This window comes from Triturus cristatus, chromosome 5_2 (genome assembly GCF_964204655.1).
Source record: "Triturus cristatus chromosome 5_2, aTriCri1.1, whole genome shotgun sequence".
In the NCBI taxonomy this organism is placed as follows: domain Eukaryota; kingdom Metazoa; phylum Chordata; class Amphibia; order Caudata; family Salamandridae; genus Triturus; species Triturus cristatus.
The window spans coordinates 392,385,997-392,404,861 of NC_140588.1; the positions used below are offsets into that span (position 1 = coordinate 392,385,997).

An 18,865-nucleotide genomic window follows, 5' to 3' on the forward strand; every position below is an offset into this window, starting at 1 on the left:
CGGCAACGGCAGCTCATGGTTGGGGCCTCCCTCAAGACCGCAGTGGAATGGTGAAGGATATGCTTCATGGGTCTCACTCGTTGGCGCATCGGGAGGCTCTGGGTGGCCCCACGACGCACTAGCCATGCTATCAAGATCGGGCAAGGCAGCTCCGGACTGGGATATGCTTTAGTGGGTTGGATGCTGCTGATGTTGAAGGATTATGGACAAGCCTGGCACAGAGTTCGTTCGCAGAGCATCCGATGCAGCAGCCATCTTGGAAACGCCCCCAACCTAATCGCATGTTAACCTATTTATTATTTTAGGAAAATGAATGAAAAAATATTTTCCATGTACAAGCATGGAGAGACAGTGTGGACTGCAAATGGCCTGATTTTTAGAGTGGCTCCTTCAGCAGCTATCACTTATCCTTCTAAAAGCATGGGACAGGGATGCCATCCAGTCTCTACAACAGAGAACCCCTGGTCTCCTTCATCCCAGATTTGAGTGAAGCACGTAAAAGAGATGAAAATATGCCCATCAACAAAGAAAAAAAATTGACGCTAAGGCCTGGCAGACAGGAGCTGAATCGAATATGGTGTTGCTGGTCAGTAAATGCTCAAGAAAAAACAAAGCAATTTAGGCTGTACAAACTTCTAACCCAAGCTACATAAGGCCGTGCAGACCCTAGGAAGCAGAGATATGTTTTAGGAAAGACAGATAGACACAGGCATCTATGGCTCTTCAGGTGAGCCACAGCCGGGAAGCCGTGGACAGTAGAATAATGTAATACAGTATGTTAGGCCTGCTGTGAGCAGCAAAAACTGAGCAGCAGAGAATGGGGGAACCAGGAATGCATTCCTGACAGAAAAATAATTCAGTATTCCACATTAAGAAAGTGGCGCCCCTAAGGCATAAATATGACATGGCTTACTTGGGACAGGGGGCATTAACACCATGCTACCTCAGTGTTACCAAGCTCAAAATGAAATCACCAGATATAGGATAGAGTCCCTCAAACCCCGCTATTAACCTAGAGGGCAAAATGAATAAATGGGTAATGCTGAAAAACAATCAGCAAAATAAGAAGTGATCAATAACAGCATATGGGATACCACGGTACAATGAATATCACAAAAATATTGGCTGAAGCATCAACTAGAAATTAAAAATATCAAACAATGGCAGCACAACTGAATCAATTTGTTTAAGAAATGAAGATGTTAAAGCGAGGTCAAGGCTTAACAACATCAGAATAGTGGGCCTCTCCAAATTTGGGAATATGACGAGTTTTGCAGAAACACCCCGTCAGATCTATTTGGCAAAGACAGTTTCTCTCCCTCATTGATAGTCAAGCTACCACTTATATCACTAGCATAAAGACTAGTTCCAAGAGCTACCAGAGGCTGATAAAAGTTGGATTGCTGAACAATTGTGACTGAGATGTGGCACACAAATAGAATGAGAAAAACGAGATCTGCAATTCTCATGTTTCACTATTTCATAGTTCCCAAACTTCACAGTTGCGGTCTAGGTAGCACGAAGATCATGCACAATGCGGAAAAAAACTGCTATCTCTGACCATTTCCTACAGAATCCTGTACCCAGCTCACCTCATGTTTACACTAGGGGTCAAACCACAAGCCCCCTCAACAGGCACCAAAATCTCTAAATAAACGTGTGTGTGTGTTAACAGTTAAAAGGATACAGGAAGGGAGAGTGAGAAACTGACAATTCTTGGTTATTGGTAGATGTATGAAATGTAAGGAGCGTGGTTGTAGGTGCAAGGTAGATGGTGTAACTGAAAAAGTCCAACATCCTGATAACACATGATGTAGGAGTAACCAGTCTGTAGAACTGCTGTTGGATACTGGCAAGCTGCAATCAACAGTGCCCATTTGTAAAAGATGGGCATATTTAATATTTTATAAGTTGATGTAAAAGTTAATTAAAAAGGACATTAATGTGGGGGAAAGAAAGGACCAGAGTTACTTCCTGCCCTAAAAACACAGTATTAATGGACACCACTACAACTTTTGTCTTGCCTTATGAACACAGGAACGATCAGCACAAGATTTCAAACTTCTATATTGCTTAGGTGCAATATGCAAGTCCATGGACCTTCAGAGCTGCTGTATCTTGCACCAGAGAGTGAAATGGCTATGCCACTGGCTCCAGCACTATTCCTTCCTACAGAGAAACCAGGGGTATGGGTGGACCTGGTTAAATCTACCAGATATCCTTGGAACTAGTTGAGAAGGCAGTATGATGGATCCGCTCTACTTCATTAAGATGCATGTGAAATGGAGTGCCTGGAGACAGCCGATGTTGGAAAGCAGTGTGAGCAGACAGCTGACGGACTCTGCATTTATGCATCTGTGTCAGGTTGTCTTAATCCCCCTAGAACAGTTTAGAGGTGAGGCTTCTATCAAAATGAAGCATATTTCTATTTTTAAAGGATAAGAGGTGCACTTAGGGGATCTAAACTAGTCCATCTCAAGAAACCGGAATCTTTCAGACTGCTGACCCTCTGCATTGAAATGTAAAAGAAGAAACACATGATATCTTGCATCTACAAACAGGATAGCGGTGTGGAAATGATACGGCCTAACAAAGTGCACATGCAGTGGGAATGAAGACCTGGAACACGTGCTCACTGATGAACAAAGGGCATAAAGTTACACTCCAAAGTCAATTCACTAATTAAAAGACACACAATCATTCATTTCATGTTTATTCAAAGGCACCATCACATACCCCAATTAGACAGGCACACAGTTTAAGGAAAGAAGCAAGGTGCAACCAATGTAATGGTAGTGGGGTAGGCCTGATGCTCCTGGCCTGGTGGTGTCCTGGGAGAAAATATTTGAGGAGATCCAGAAAAATGACACCACACAAGATTGATCGCTGTCCAATGACTGCCCTGCTGGGACACATTGAAGTAGCCCTGGACTGACTGAAAATATACTGCTACGACACTTCCAGTCGCAAAGCGCATAATTATTTGATGGGTAGGCGCACACATTCCAAGGTGAAATAGTGAATACAAGATTAAATATAGTGCAATAACGTTGCAGAACTATATAGCATACTTTTGCCACTTCGCTCAAGACCCAACGATATAGGGTCCTGACATCAACATTACCGAACAACAGAGTTACACGATGAAAGTGGAACAGATGACACACCATTGCGTGGGTAGTGAGGCCTAGCTGTGATTCTTCCTTATATTCATAAGCAGATTGTGAATGTAGACCCACACTGACTACATACAAACGGGAAAACATTATGAAGCAAGATTGAGTGATCTCTAGGCGCAAAATAATGCATGTACTGACATGCTAGGTCACAAATATTGTGCTATTATACTATATATATTAAACCAAAATGCATAAACAAACATTAAAAAAACATGTTTCAGGAAGGTATACCAATACGGACAAAAACATCAAGGAGGAGAACATTTAAAAAGGTAGAAACTAATGTCTATCACATAAATGCAGTTTGAAGTCAAAATTCGTACCTCTGGTTCAGCTGGAGCAACAGCTGTAGCTTCTGTTTCTGTGGGATATGCATTTGCTGTATTATAGGATGTGTAACTAGGGTTGCTGTTACCATAAGGATCATAACCCATTTTCGCATAGTAGTTTGAGTATTGCTGGTAGTATTGAGTGTAATCAAAGGTTTGAGTCTGCGGGTTCTCTGGCTTCAACCTAACACACAGAAAAAAAATAAAAAAAACAATCAACTTCCTTGTCATTGCTTGCAACATTTTATCACTTGTTATACACTGCTGATCTTTTAAAAAGATGTTGCTGCTTAACATACAAAAAGGAACCGGCACAGTGCAATGGGTGAAGGTCATCTCTTGAATTTCTCAACATTTCCAACCTAGGTTTACTAGTTTGTGCATTTTGATACGAGAAGCTACCAAACAGCACATGCTAGTGGATATGTTTGAAAGAGCTAGCAACTGCTAGCCTGAATAACCATGAATGTACTACTGCTCTCGCGTTATCACAGTGTGTCAGTAGACAATTCACACAGAATTAAAATACTACAATGCAAGCTAAACCAGGGGCCACTTTCCAATGGCAGAATGCAAGTGGAGTTTTCCTGTGGCTGTCTTCCAGATTTCCCATATAGACATAAGAGTTTGGATATTTTGAATGACTTCTTTCTATTCAGAAGAACAGACATGAACCATCTCAAGAACAGTTACCACAAGCATTTATTGAGTACAAGGACAGGAGATAATACTTGGTTCAGGTCCATATGTTCGGAATATGTATTTAATCTTTCTTCATTGATTCTCAGTAGCTACAAAGAACAACCATCATAATAAACCAAGTTTTTTTAATGTCCAATGAGTATGTAATTATGCAGACCCTTCAGGATTTCGCGATTTGCAAAAAAAACAGCTAACCCGGCAGTTTTGTAATAGCACACGCGGTTTACAAAAGTGCCAGCAAAATTCAAAGAATGCTACAGCTCCTTTTATTGACCCAGCGTTCAGCGCTGAGCCAAATAAAAGGAGAGGGTCAGTGGGCTGTTTGGTTACTCATCTGCCTGCTGCTGCCTCGCATTGCCCTGCCAGGAAGAACCTGGAGGGAGCCTGCTGCAAAGAAGACAGAAGAAGACCAGAAGAAGATAGAAGAGAAGAAAGAGGAGAGAAGAGAGAAGGGAAGAAAGAAGCCAGAAAAAGAACACAGCTGCTGCTTGGACTAGGACACCAAAGAGCAGGTACGTTTTATCTCAGCAAGATGCTGTTTCTCCGCTCCTTCTTCCTTGTCCTCAGCACTCCAACCATCCACTGGCTGAAAGCGGATGGTGTGACTGCTGAGGGTTTGCAGGAGAGGTGGAGAGCACAATGCGGTGGGCTCTGGGGTAACACATGTTTTTCTTTTCTTTGATTTCTCTAAAGAAAAAAAAGAATTTAGGCACACAGCACGTGGGCATGCCGTGGGACCCGTTGAGGGCAATATTTCTTCAAAAACAAAGAAATCAGGCCTGTGGCCCACCAGCAAGACCTTCTGTGGGCGATATATATATATATATATATATATTGTTTAAAGGGTAAGAATTTGGGCTTGCTGCCCGTGGACATGCTGGAGGATCGGTTGGGGTAAAAAAAAAAAAAAAAAATTTATATATATACAAGACCCGGTGAATATCACGTACATAAGAAAATGCTTATCGATCTTACAAATTTCTGTCTAAACAATTAACTACTTCATGTTTCAGCAGCAGGTCTACCACCAGGAGAGAGGCATAGCCATGGGCGCGGGTTTTTTGCCCAGCTACGCCTGTCTCCCCATGGGGTGGTGGGAGGAGAAGGTGTTGAAAACAATATACAGTGAAGTCTGGACAGGGAATGTGGTTAAGTGGGTTCGCTACATAGATGATTTATTTATAGTGTGGCGAGGCAATACGCAAAGTGCCGAAAATGTTATTGCCCAACTGATTGTGAATGATATGAACTTGCAGTTCACGTATGATATTAGCACAGAATGAATTTGCTTCTTAGATGTGGAGGTATATGTACAGAACAACAAAGTGCATACATGCTAACATCACAAACCCACAGCAGGAAACACTATCTTGTATTCAAGTAGCTTTCATCCCAAACATACAGTGCGCAGTATACCGTATGGCGAAATGCTACGACTCCGTAGGATATGTAGCAATGAGGATGATTTGCTTACAGCCCAACAGGAATGCAAATCAAGGTTCCTGGCAAGGGGTTATTCACAGAAAATCATTGATCAGGACATAACACGCACGAAAGCTAGATCCAGGGAAGATCTGTTATTCAAATCCTCAAACAGTAAAACTAGAATGACAAAAAATGCAGACAACAACCCTAGTGATTCCAGGCTAATCCTAACATACAATAAACAGAGGAATCGTCTTCGAAAAATAATCAAGAAAAATTGGCACCTGGTTCAAAGTGATCCAATCATAGTGGATAAGATGTCACCCTTTCCAAAGAAAACATTCAGAAAAGCGTGCAGCACCAGTGACTATTTAGTCAGTAGTAGTCCAGAGATCCCTAAAAACACAACTTGGCTATCAAAACACAAAGGTTTTGTTAGGTGTACAGCATGCAGGGCTTGCAAATATTAAGAAAGTAAAACCACATTCCATACACCTTTCAAAGATAAGCCAATTTTAATCAACAAGTTTTTAACGTGTAAAACGGAGTTTGCAGTTTACGTCTTGGAATGCTCTTGTGGACTAAGATATGTGGGTAGTACCCGCCTTCCAGTCAACAAGAGAATTCTACAACATCTAAGAGCAATAACCAATAACGATAGTTGCAATCCGGTAGCCCGTCACTACAATCAAAATCTCAATCAGTTGAAGTATTACGTAATAGACAGTGTTCCCTCACTGAGAACAGGAGGTAACAGATGCAATACTCAGGCGACTCGAGACCAAATACATCTTGGAATTAGATAGTAAGAGTCCACACGGTTTAAATACTACTGAAGACCTGTACACATGGCTTTAACTAATGCAGTATTTCGTGAAAACATTTGACATACCTATTATAGGTGTCATATGATTGTAACCTTGTCCATCTTCCCCCAGTAACTCGCTTCCTGCCAGTAGTGCATTTGGGCTCATGGCACACTGGACATATTTTAAAGCACGGTGTCACTTTTTATTTAAACTGCAAATTCTATGCTGAACAGCACAATAGCACTTTAGCACTTTTTGCACAATTCTCGTACTGTATATGGGGTTTAGAAACCCAATAACATGATGTATTAGGGTTCTTCTTTCAACTAAGAACCCGTTGCTGCAAGAAAGGCTTGGACATTATACATTTGCAGAAATTCAATCTTAGTTGTTTTTTACTATGCAAGATTCGTTTTATCAAGTATTTATACTGTCATTTTGTCAAAGCGCAATTTTGCACAGAGTTTTTAAAAACAACTGTCTTTAATGCATTAAGCAGTTATAACATGCAATACCATGTCCAAGAGTACATGTATTTATAAAGCAATTTATGTTATATGTATATATTTATTTTTACATATGATTGCGTGATTTTGCACATTGTCAGTAATTTAAAATGTAAAACAATTTTAATGCTGCAATGTGTGTATGAGCAGGCAATGATACTTCAAAACTCTATACAGAAGAGCGATGTGGAAGCGGAGTTCATATGGAAAGTGTTTTCTATATTCATACCAGCACGTAATGCACGGTGTCATTTTATAAAAGGGAGTAAAGCATAAGCATGTCATGTGATCAAGGGCTCTGGGTGGCCTGAAAGGCGTCATGGCGGCGAAAAGCCCGAAAAAATAAACATACTGAAGCGCAAAATAAGTGGAGTCCATTCTGTTTCTTTTAAAGTACAAAGGAAGGAGTATTGATTATATATATATATATATATATATATATATATATATTCACTGAAAAAACCATAGGTTTCACACATGTTATAGTTAGCGGAAATTTTACTGATAAAAAACCAATGAAATTCCCCCGTTATAGTTAGTGCAGGCAACTATAACTCACGCGACCGCAATCCTCTGCTGATGCTAATACTGTATTTAGACACTTATTTGCCCATGTCTTCTTCCATAAATTTTTAGCTATACATATATTACAAATATTTTTTTTTCATAAAGACACATGTCATCAGCAGAAGATTGCGGTCGCGTGAGTTATAGTTGCCTGCACTAACTATAACGGGGCAATTTCATTGGTTTTTTATCAGTAAAATTTCCGCTAACTATAACATGTGTGAAACCTATGGTTTTTTTCAGTGAATTTGCAAGGTTTTTTAAATGCTAATTCCTAACTATAACGTGTGTGAAACCTATGGTTTTTTCAGTGAATTTGTACGGTTTTTTAAATGCTAAGTTACTTTACGCCATTCGTGGCGTGCGCGCCCACTTAACGCAGTTCGTTCCGTGCGCGCACCGTGCGCACACAGTGAGCACGCGGTGCGCTTCGCGCACCACGCGCCCTCTTTACGCAGTTAGTGCCGTGCACGCACGGTGGGCACGCGGTGCGCTACGCGCACCGCGTGCCCACGTTACGCTAGATGGGCCATGTACGCACGATGCGCTTCGCGCACCGTGCGCACATGGAGGACATATGATTCGCTTCGTTGTGAAAGGTAATATTTAAATTTTTCACATCAGTGATATGCCATGCACGAATGGTGCCCTTCGGGCAGCATTTGCACATGGGGTGGGGAGAGTATGGATAATTTTTTTTTTAATAAAATTTTTACCGTACGCGTACGGTAAGCGTAATCGGCAAAATTATCGAAAAAATTAAAATTCCGTTTTTGGCCTTGGGGGATCTTTGGGGACTCCCCCAACATGGCTAGGTGCTTAGGAGCTGTCTAAACAGCCCCTTTACATGTTTTTGTCCTTTGTTTTTTAATCCCCACTCAGAGTGCGAGAGAGAAAATGGCGGCCGCCGCTTCCTGGTTTCGACCGATTCGAATGTTTACTAAGATCTAACAGCCAATCAGAATCGCGCTCGCGCACGTCACCGTACGCGTGCGGTAAGCGCACCGTAAGCGCACCGTAAGCTGGCTCAGATATATATATATTGATTTAAAGGCTATTTTCTCAGAATCTACTGAACAGATTTACACCAAACCTACAAAAGGCACTTCCTTGACTTGTAGACTACCTCTCTGCCAAATTTCAAGGAACTCTGTTCAGCCGTTCGGGCTGTAGCTGTGTCTAAAGGTCCTATGGAAAAATGCATGGGAAAAACGCGTTTTGGGACCCCCCTTTTATCTCAGCCCCCGCTTGACGAATCCCCCCGAGACTTTCAGGGTAGGAGCGGAGCGGAGCGCCCCACCTATTTTGAAAATTTCACGAGGATTCGTCGACCGGCGCCAAAGTTATTCAAAATAGAATGTTGCGGATTTCCTATGGAAACAGGGTCCTAACTATAACTACCTACTGGCGACTGCCAGTAGGTTATGGTTATTTATATATATATATATATATATATATATATATATATATATATATATATATATATATATATATATATATATATATATATATATATATATATATATATATATATATATATATATATATATATATATATATATATATATATATATATATATATATATATATATATATATATATATATATATATATATATATATATTCAGTGAAAAAACCATAGGTTTCACACATGTTATAGTTAGCTGGACATTTTACTCGTAAAAAACCAATGAAATTGCCCCGTTATAGTTAGTTCAGCTAACTATAACTCGCGCGCCCGCAATGCACTGCTGATGACGTCACATATTACATCACTCATGACATGGTCAGTGACATCACTCATGACATCACTGATGACATCTCAAATGACATCACTGATGACCTCACTGATGACATCATCCTTGTGATAGAGTGGCAGACCTCCTCTCACCTTAATATAAGCTTTGATACACACATTCAAAAATAGAGACTAAAAATTTCAAAACAATGGACATACCAATACCAGTTACAACAACCTCTTCAGTAATTCTAAGATCCACATACACATCCACTCATTCACCAACAGTCCTATACAGTCACTCATACATGTACTCACTCATCATATGTACTCATACATCTATACATCCTGTTACACAATGCCACTCATCCATAGAGTTACTCACACACATAGTCACTCATGCTAATAAAGAATAAAACATACATTTACTTGCATATACAGTAATACACACACCACCATACTTACTTCTACGGAAACTTACACATACTTAGTCTTTTAAACAATCACTTATAGAAACACATACTTATTCATACAGGAACTCTTTCAATCTCTCCCTCTCACATATACTCACATATATACACCAATAGTCACATATACTAGTTAAAAACATATGTAGTTACTCCTGAAGACACTATTGAGACAGTCATTCACTCAATAACACACCCATACACACACTCATCCACACATACAGTCCTGCACACATGCTGTCTTCAACACATACAAACAGTGAGTCACTCATTCATACACCTATGCACTACGTAATACCCCCCACCGTACCATACAGACACTCAGACTGATACTCAAAAAAACAACTAATAACCTATATAGACACCCATGTAGCTACTCACCAACCCATGCAGCCACTTATACACAAAGTGAGAGATACACTTAATCAGTCAGTAACACAATCAATTTTTCAAAAACAAATCATCCATTTAGACACTTATATACCCATTTATTCTTCCATCGACCTTGAGATACACATATATAAAACATATTTAATTTTCAGAAAAACACACATTCACTGGATGATGTCATCAGTGATGTCATCAGTGATGTCATTTGAGATGTCATCAGTGATGTCATGAGTGATGTCACTGACCATGTCATGAGTGATGTAATATGTGACGTCATCAGCAGTGCATTGCGGGCGCGCGAGTTATAGTTAGCTGAACTAACTATAACGGGGCAATTTCATTGGTTTTTTACGAGTAAAATGTCCAGCTAACTATAACATGTGTGAAACCTATGGTTTTTTCACTGAATTTCTAAGGTTTTTTAAATGCTAATTCCTAACTATAACGTGTGTGAAACCTATGGTTTTTTCAGTGAATTTCTAAGGTTTTTTAAATGCTAATTCCTAACTATAACGTGTGTGAAACCCATGGTTTTTTCAGTGAATTTGCAAGGTTTTTTAAATGCTAATTCCTAACTATAACGTGTGTGAAACCCATGGTTTTTTCAGTGAATTTGCAAGGTTTTTTAAATGCTATTTTTTTTTTTTATTCTTCATTTTTTTCAAACATATTTTTAATTTAATTTTGTTATCTTTTATAAAGACTATGCTTAAATTTTTAAAATCCTTAAATATTTTTTTTATATATATATTTTAAAATAAACATGTAAAATTTATTTCCAGATTTTTTTTTTTTTTTTTTTTATAGTACGCGTACCGTAAGCTCACGGTAAGCGTACGGTTTACGCAACGTCCGTAATCTATCTACGCTGCTTACGCATAGTTACGTACTTTGCGTAGCCGCGCGTACTGCGCGTGGGACGCGTGCGCGCTTACGCCACACGCGCACGTTACGCGGAAGTGCCGGGGAGTGACTGTTATGCGCATGCGCGAAAGCGCGTGTCTTTTTTACGCGCACGCGTACCTTTTGCCGTAAGCGTACCGTAAGCGTACCGTAAGCGTACGGTAGGTCATGTGATCATGAAACACAACTTTTGATTGGTGGAAACTACTTTCAGTTCTAGAACTCTCCTACACCACACCCATTCCCCTCATTTCTGCTTGTGATCCCTTGGAAGAAGGAGCTGGTTTGTCTTTGGGATACGATGGCAGAACAGCAGAGCCCTTCTGAGAGTGAGGCTAGCACCAGCAGCACTGTCTTGAGGCAGAGAGCGAGGAAAGTAAAGCCTTCTTATGTTTGGGATTATTTTACTTTTCCAGAAGGCCAGCAAAAGGTGAATGCACCCTTAGTTACTTGCAGGCTGTGTCAGCGTGTACTTTCTAGAGGTAATCCTGACAGGAAGTATTCCTTTGGGAATCATACCATGATCAGACACCTCAAGGATGTACACAAAAGGACACATGGTCATCTTTTTGGAGGTAACTCTTCAGAAAGACGAGCCAGTACATCCACAGCAGCTCAGCCTGGACCATCATCTGCAGGGCAGACTCCTTCTTCTGCAGGTCAGGTGAGCCCTTCATCTGTGGGGGGAGAATCTCCTTTTGCTGGCCCTCTGGAAATGAACCCTCGGTTTGCGAGGGTTGAAGTACGGTGCGCCACTTGTCACGATCTAATTACTTATAGGGAGACCAGTATTTCCCTAGTGAACAATAAAATAGATCAGCACACTTGTCGTACCGTCTAATATTCCCAATCTTTCTTTCCTCTGTCCCTGCATGAACACAACGGCTCTTTTAAGAGCCAACCTTATCTTTCATCTTTTTTTTACATATGTTTTTAAAATCTTTTTTTTATTTTTTTTAACCGTACGCGTACGGTAAGCGTACCTTTTTTATTTTTTTTTAAAAAAAACACTAAAAATCATTTATCACATTACATTGACTTACCATACTCACTCAAAAAAATATTTATTCATTTGTTTTTTTTAAAAATAGTTTTTAAAATGGTTGTAGTTTTCGAAAATTTTCTATATCGATCTGAAAAAAAAGAAAAAAGTATTAATATTTTTATAACAATTTATAATACAGTACACATATTTACATTTTTTTCCCAAAAATATTTTTGCCTCTTTTAACAATTGGAAATCACTTTTACAGACTGACACATTATGAAACCACTATTTTTGATTTATTTAATTGCACGTGTCCAAGCTGTTTTTTTTTCAGACCACCACCATGTGCATTCTCTGTGACTGCCTACACTCCACCAAGGGCAACCAGCCTTAGTGATGCTGAATGTATTTGCATTACAGACTTAAACCTGAAAACCCCACTGGCTTGTAAATACTGTGCATGACTATACACGGCAAGGACATGGGTGTGTGCTAACCCTCTGCTTATTCCCCCAAAAATTCGCTCCCCCTTTCCATCTAATGCAACTGTGAAATCACCAGAGCAAGACGCAATAAATCTCTGCCTATAATTCTTCTATGCACACAGAGTCATATTTTCACATTAGTCCCAAAACGAAATTTCTTTGCCAATTTGAAAGCACACTTACTGCTCTTTTTTTTTTCAGGGGCAAGTGTAAATCACTTTTACACACTGACACATTATGAAACCACCATGTGTAACTACAACAAAAACAATTCCCATTTCTATTATTCATTTCTTAAGTTACCACATACATCCCCTCTCAAACTGTAAACTCACCTTTTAAATTAGTTAGTTGTGAAAGAAATGTGGCACTCAAACAGCAGATTATCAGAGCCAGGATCTCTGTTGTGTTCACCTCTCTCCTCTCAGCAGAACCAGATAATGGCAAACTTTCCCTCTATTTTTCCACACATATACATGTAAGTTTCAAATCTCAGTGCTTCCCCCTTTTTTTTCACATGTAATCACACATTTCTATTGGTTGAAAACCAACCCTTTTCCAACAGTACCCTTCCCCCAACTTGACTTCTGCCTAGTACCCTTCCCCCAACTTGACTTCTGCCTGCTACCATAGCAACAGCTCATGGAACACTGCTGTGTGCAGTTAGGTCAGAAGTTCGACACCCAATGTTTCAATTCCACAGAGCAAGAGTGCTTGACTTTTCAAACCTAACAGCAAATCCAAAGTACTGTTCTTTGGTTACACATTTTTTTGTACCAATAAAAAACATGTTTCTATTAATTTTCACATACAGCCTAGTTTTTATTCTGGAATGGTATGAAACAGCCAATCAGTTCTTTTTGTTTTGAAAAAAATATGTATGCCTCCATTTCCAAACTGTCTTTCTTTTCATATTGCCATTCTACTGAAAGACACCTCCTGAGTGCATCCAGTTCTCCTTTGAAGATGTTCACAGTGTGGATTGTAGGGCACAGCTATGTCTTCTGGAGTGAAAAGTTTGCAGAGAAAACAGATATGGTGAGAGACCTTGCTTTGCCAAATGTAGACATTAAATGGATTGGTCAGAGAGGGTTAAAGTGGCACCAATTGATGCCATTGGTGAAATCCTTCATTCAAATCCAACACCCTGACCTCATAATAGTGCACTGTGGTGGCAATGACCTAGGCACTTTGACTGGGGTAGGTCTGGAAATGCTTATGAAGGACACCTTTGCACAACTGTTTACACTTTTCCCTAAAACTGCCTTTGTGTTTTCCAACATATGCCAAAGGCAAAAATGGAACTGGTCCAATCATTTCTGTCCACAGATTGACAAAGCAAGAAAGCACGTCAACAAATCTGTTTCTGCTTTCCTCCGTGACTATGGTATGGGTGCCATTTACCACAACAACTTGCGTTACGACATGCAAGACATTTATAGAGGAGATGGTGTGCACTTCAATGATGAAGGGAACAGAGTCTTCCTCTTGAACCTTAGACTCTGCATCGGTACTTACTTGTAGGTACCACTAAAAAAATGACTCCATAAACACAACAGCTCTTTTTAGAGCTCCCTAATTTCTAAACTCTTAAATCTGATTTTCATTTATTTTTTATTTTTTTTTTTTACCGTACGCTTACCGTAAGCGTACCCCGTGATTTTTTTTAAAATCAATTAATGTTTTTTTTGTACTTTTCTGTCCTTCTTTGACCCCCTTACAAATGTTAGGGGGTCTGTAACTCTCCTCATTGCCCCCTTTTCTTCTTTTCACTCTTTTTTTTTTCAGAGTGAAACAGAAAATGGCGGCCGCCGCTTCCTGGTTTCGGCTGATTCGAATGTTTACTAAGATCTAAGAGCCAATCAGAATCGCGCTCGCGCACGCCACCGTACGCTTACCGTAAGCGTACGGTAAGCGCACCGTAAGCTGGCTCAGATATATATATTGATTTAAAGGCTATTTTCTCAGAATCTACTGAACAGATTTACACCAAACCTACAAAAGGCACTTCCTTGACCTAGGGACTACCTCTCTGCCAAATTTTGAGTAATTCTGTTCAGCCGTTCGGGCTGTAGCTCGTTCTAAAGGTCCTATGGAAAAATGCATGGGAAAAACGCGTTTTGGGACCCCCCTTTTATCTCAGCCCCCGCTTGACGGATCCCCCCGAGACTTTCAGGGTAGGAGCGGAGCGTAGCGCCCCACCTATTTTGAGAAATTCGCGAGGATTCGTCGACCGGCGCCAAAGTTATTCAAAATAGAATGTTGAGGTTTTCCTATGGAAACGTGGTCCTAACTATAACTACCTACTGGCGACCGCCAGTAGGTAATATATATATATATATATATATATATATATATATATATATATATATATATATATATATATATATATATATATATATATATATATTTAGAAGAAAGAATTCTGGGCCGCCACCTGGAAGCAGCAAATAGCTGGGGTAGCTCACAAAGGCAGCAAATCTTTGAAGCTTTCCCTTCATGGACCCTGCCCATCCTGAGGGAGGAGACTTGGCACCTCGCCCGAGGATGTGCACTGTTTCAGTCCCACAAGAGCAGCAGGCTCTCAACCCAGGGGTCCAGAAACATATCTGGTGGTGGCAACCCGTGAGCTGCCACTCAGCCAGGACATTTGAGTTAGGTCGTTTTTCAGGGGGCATCTCTAAGATGCCCTCTTAATGAATTTTTCATTAAATCCCTCACTGGCGTCAGTGTGGGTTTAATGTGCCGAGAAGTTCGATCTCAAACTTCAGCGTTTTCAGTAAAGCCATGATGGTGCTTTGGAGTTCGTAGTGACAAACTCCCAGCACCATATAGTATTTATGGCGTTACTGCTCTTACAATGTCTAAGAATTGGTTTAGACACTGTAGGGGTACAGGGCTCAAGCACCTGTAACCTCACCACTGGTTTAGTGCACCCAATTATAGGGGTGGCTTACCTATGCCAGTGCAGTGGGTTGTAGGCATGGCACACAGGGATGTGTGCCATGTCGACTCTTCACTTTGTTCTGCACCAAAACATGCAGCCTGCAAGAAAAAGAAAGAAACGAGAGAGAACGAGAGAGAACGAGAATTAGAGAGAGAGAACGAGAGAGAGAGAGAGAACGAGAGAGAGAGAGAGAACGAGAGAGAGAGAGAGAGAGAGAACGAGAGAGAGAGAGAGAGCGCGAGAGAGAGAGAGAGAGAACGAGAGAGAGAGAGAGAACGAATATGAATATATATATATATATATATATATATATATATATATATATATATATATATATATATATATATATATATATAGAGCCTCCAAGGGTTGTACAATAAGTGCTGCAGCCTTCCCTGGCCACAGTGCCCTCGGTACCTATGGTACCATCTACAAGAGACTTACATGTGCCATTGGGTTTTGTATCAATGCAGTTTAGGGTAGGAACATAGGCCCTGGGTACCTGGTTGGCAGGAACTCAGGGCACACTCAGTCAAAGTACATCAACAGTTTGGCAAAAAGTGGGGGCAACCATGTAAAAAGAGGGCACTTTCTTACAGAGATCCTAAGTTGGTCTTCCTCCAGTCTACTGAGAAGATGGCTGAAACTACCTAGGAACCTTGACCATTCCCTGGAGAAAGAACTCCGGTAGTATGGAGGACGTGGCTGAAGTGCGGTGACAGGGAGGCAGTTAAACGGGGTATGGCGTCTTCTATAGGTTGGACTCTGGAAGAGGTGCATTCTGATTTTGTTTTTTTCCAATGTTTACCTCTACTACATTGTAATGTAATAGTGTGGACTCTATTAGTCATCTCTATGTTGTTCCACACAATCTTCTTTGGAATTTTTGGCGTATCACCTGTTCAAAAATCAAAATATTGTCATAACAAAATTAACTGGTTATTCGTTGCGGGGAAGGAGGAGGGGGGGGGCTCAAGTACCCATCCCAGGTATTAACCACAATTCCTGTCTGAGTGAACTCTCAAAGTCACCAAATTAACCTGAGCTCAACAGCCTGGCACAGGGCAGACTGGCTTAACTTTATTATGCTGTAACTAAAACAGTAGTTAAGTTGAAATGCAAAACAATAAAAATCCCAACTGAATCAGAAAGAGTAAATTTTAACAAACATAATGACAACAAAATTACAAAAAAAATCAATAAGGGTAACCTCAGATATCACAAAGAAGCACTAATTGCTAATACTAGTCAATGGTGGTGGTAGAACAGGACCTAGGCACATTTTGACGCTGACCGCAATAGAACGCAGTTCAGATGGACTAATCAGTTTCATTCTGGTCAAAGATTTTACCTTCTGACATTAGTACTGTAATCATGTGGTGGATTGGGATTTACACTTTTAAAGCCCCCCCGGGACACAGGGGAGGCACTTAGAGGCTCACAGGGTACAAGGCAGAGGCCAACTGGATTGCTCAGTTCAGGTCAGGTCAAGTTGCCACTGGTCAGCTGGCCAGTTGCAGAAAAAGGCCTCTTACAACTTGCTGGTCCTAGGATTTAACAGGAGATCAGCCTTATGACCTTAAGAGTCCACTTCTTTGTCCGGGGAACAAGAGGGAGAGCAAATCAAGTCTTGTAGGATTCTTCTCTTGGTCTCAGACAGCAGGTTCAGTCCTCTACTCATTTCCACAGGTCTAGGAGTGTTAGAGTGTTCTGGAGTGGGTGCCTGGAGGTGCCACATGCATGTCTTGCGTGAGCTAGTAGGTGGGAATGACCCCAAGGGTTGCCCAACCCAAAGAGGTAACAGTTCTTAGGGCTACGTCTACCCAGGTTAGGCATTTTCAAGATGGCTGAACTCTTTGGTCACACTAAATATATACTCTGAGGGATAGTAGTATGAGTGGGGAGTATTCTATGGTACTTCTAGTGTCCTCCTGCATCTAAAGCTAAAATCCAGTTTTAGGCAGTCCCTGTACCTCTAACAAACTCGGAGACAGAAGTCTGGTAGAACAAAACTGAGCTTTCAGCAACCAGACAGTGGAAACATAAATTGTTTTGTGCCAAGTAGGAGTCCTGACACAATGGATTACCTTCCTGTCTGGACCTTTTGACAGGGTTCTTTTAAGTGCATGGCAGGGGACAAAGTGTCCAGTTTAGTGGCCCTGAAAAGGCAAAATTTGGTGGTGGAAAAACTGTCTAAGGACAGTTGGCACTTTTATTTGGAAAAACAGAGTCAGTCTCAGTGCAGTATCTGCCAGGGAAACAGTACCCTGATAGAAGAATCAAATTCTAGAAATCCGAGAGACTTCAGTGTCTGGAAGTTAGACACGAAAATATTCTATATCAGATTGACTGGAAGTGGACCTTTCGAGATGGACCTTTCTGCATCCTGTTGGGAGACTCATTGGCAGAAGCCACAGACACCTCCACTCTGGAATGAGGAAACAATCCCAACTATGCCTCACTCCTTACCCATGATCATCAGACTCTCCATGCAGGTGAAGAGACATAAGCGGGGGGGCTACTCTCAGTGACACCTTTTTGGAGATCACAAGCTTGGTTTCCATTCCTTTTGGAACTTTTGTGAGGTTCGGTAATCTTTTGCCCCATTATAAAAACCTGCTGAAGGTCAATCAGGGCAACTTACACCAACTAGTCTGGAAGGATAATTGTGTTGAAAATTACCAGAGACGATGAAATGCTCTATGATTTTCATTCCAAGCTGCAAACATCATCAGGTCTGATCAGAAACCATCATCAAACAATATATTACAGACTGTAAAACATAGTGCGGGTGTTGTACAGGACAGGTTTTGGATCAGGGGGAACAGACATGGTTAACATCTAAAACTTCTCAGAATTAGCAGAAAAGGGTCAAGTTTGCAGAACGATTAATGCATGCAGGTCTCAGATTTCTGCAAGCCATATGGCAATTATCAGGGCGCCACTGGGCAAACACCCACTGGTTGTACCCTGCTAAGTCTAAAATATTGTAAGCTATAGGATGTGAAAATTGTCCTACATCTTCTGTATTTGCAGGATAATCAATTCCTGCTAAGACGATAACTTCCAGCTAAGCTGTCTACGTTGTTGTGTTTGATATCCTGTAAAAGGGTGGCGGATATCATGTTTCTGGATGTCTCAGTAAGGATGTTCGCCACAGAAAACAGTAACTTTTACAGTAACTTGGAGGAAAAAATCTGATATTGGAACTGGATTTATCAAACATTTCCAAATAATGCTAAACTGTGGGTAGTCAGATTGCACAGGAGAGACGAAGTGATGGCAGAGGAGGTCACGACTCCTGATATCAGGACGACTTCTGATATTGACCTGAAACCTTTCCGCCCAGTGTCTTTCAGAAATGCAAGATGGGTACGCTGGCTAAGGAGTGAAGCAGGCATAGACATCATTAAATTTGGTGCTCACTCGG

General features: G+C 40.8%; 1 protein-coding gene across 1 annotated transcript in view; it reads right to left on the reverse strand.

Annotated features, from left to right (window-relative positions):
* Window positions 1-18,865, reverse strand: part of C5_2H6orf52 (chromosome 5_2 C6orf52 homolog) — a 187,686-nt gene that overhangs the window by 50,114 nt on the left and 118,707 nt on the right. The window contains exon 7 of the mRNA XM_085607263.1: window positions 3,503-3,692. Coding sequence (XP_085463389.1) covers window positions 3,503-3,692 — 190 coding nt within the window. The remainder of the gene's footprint in view (window positions 1-3,502; window positions 3,693-18,865) is intronic.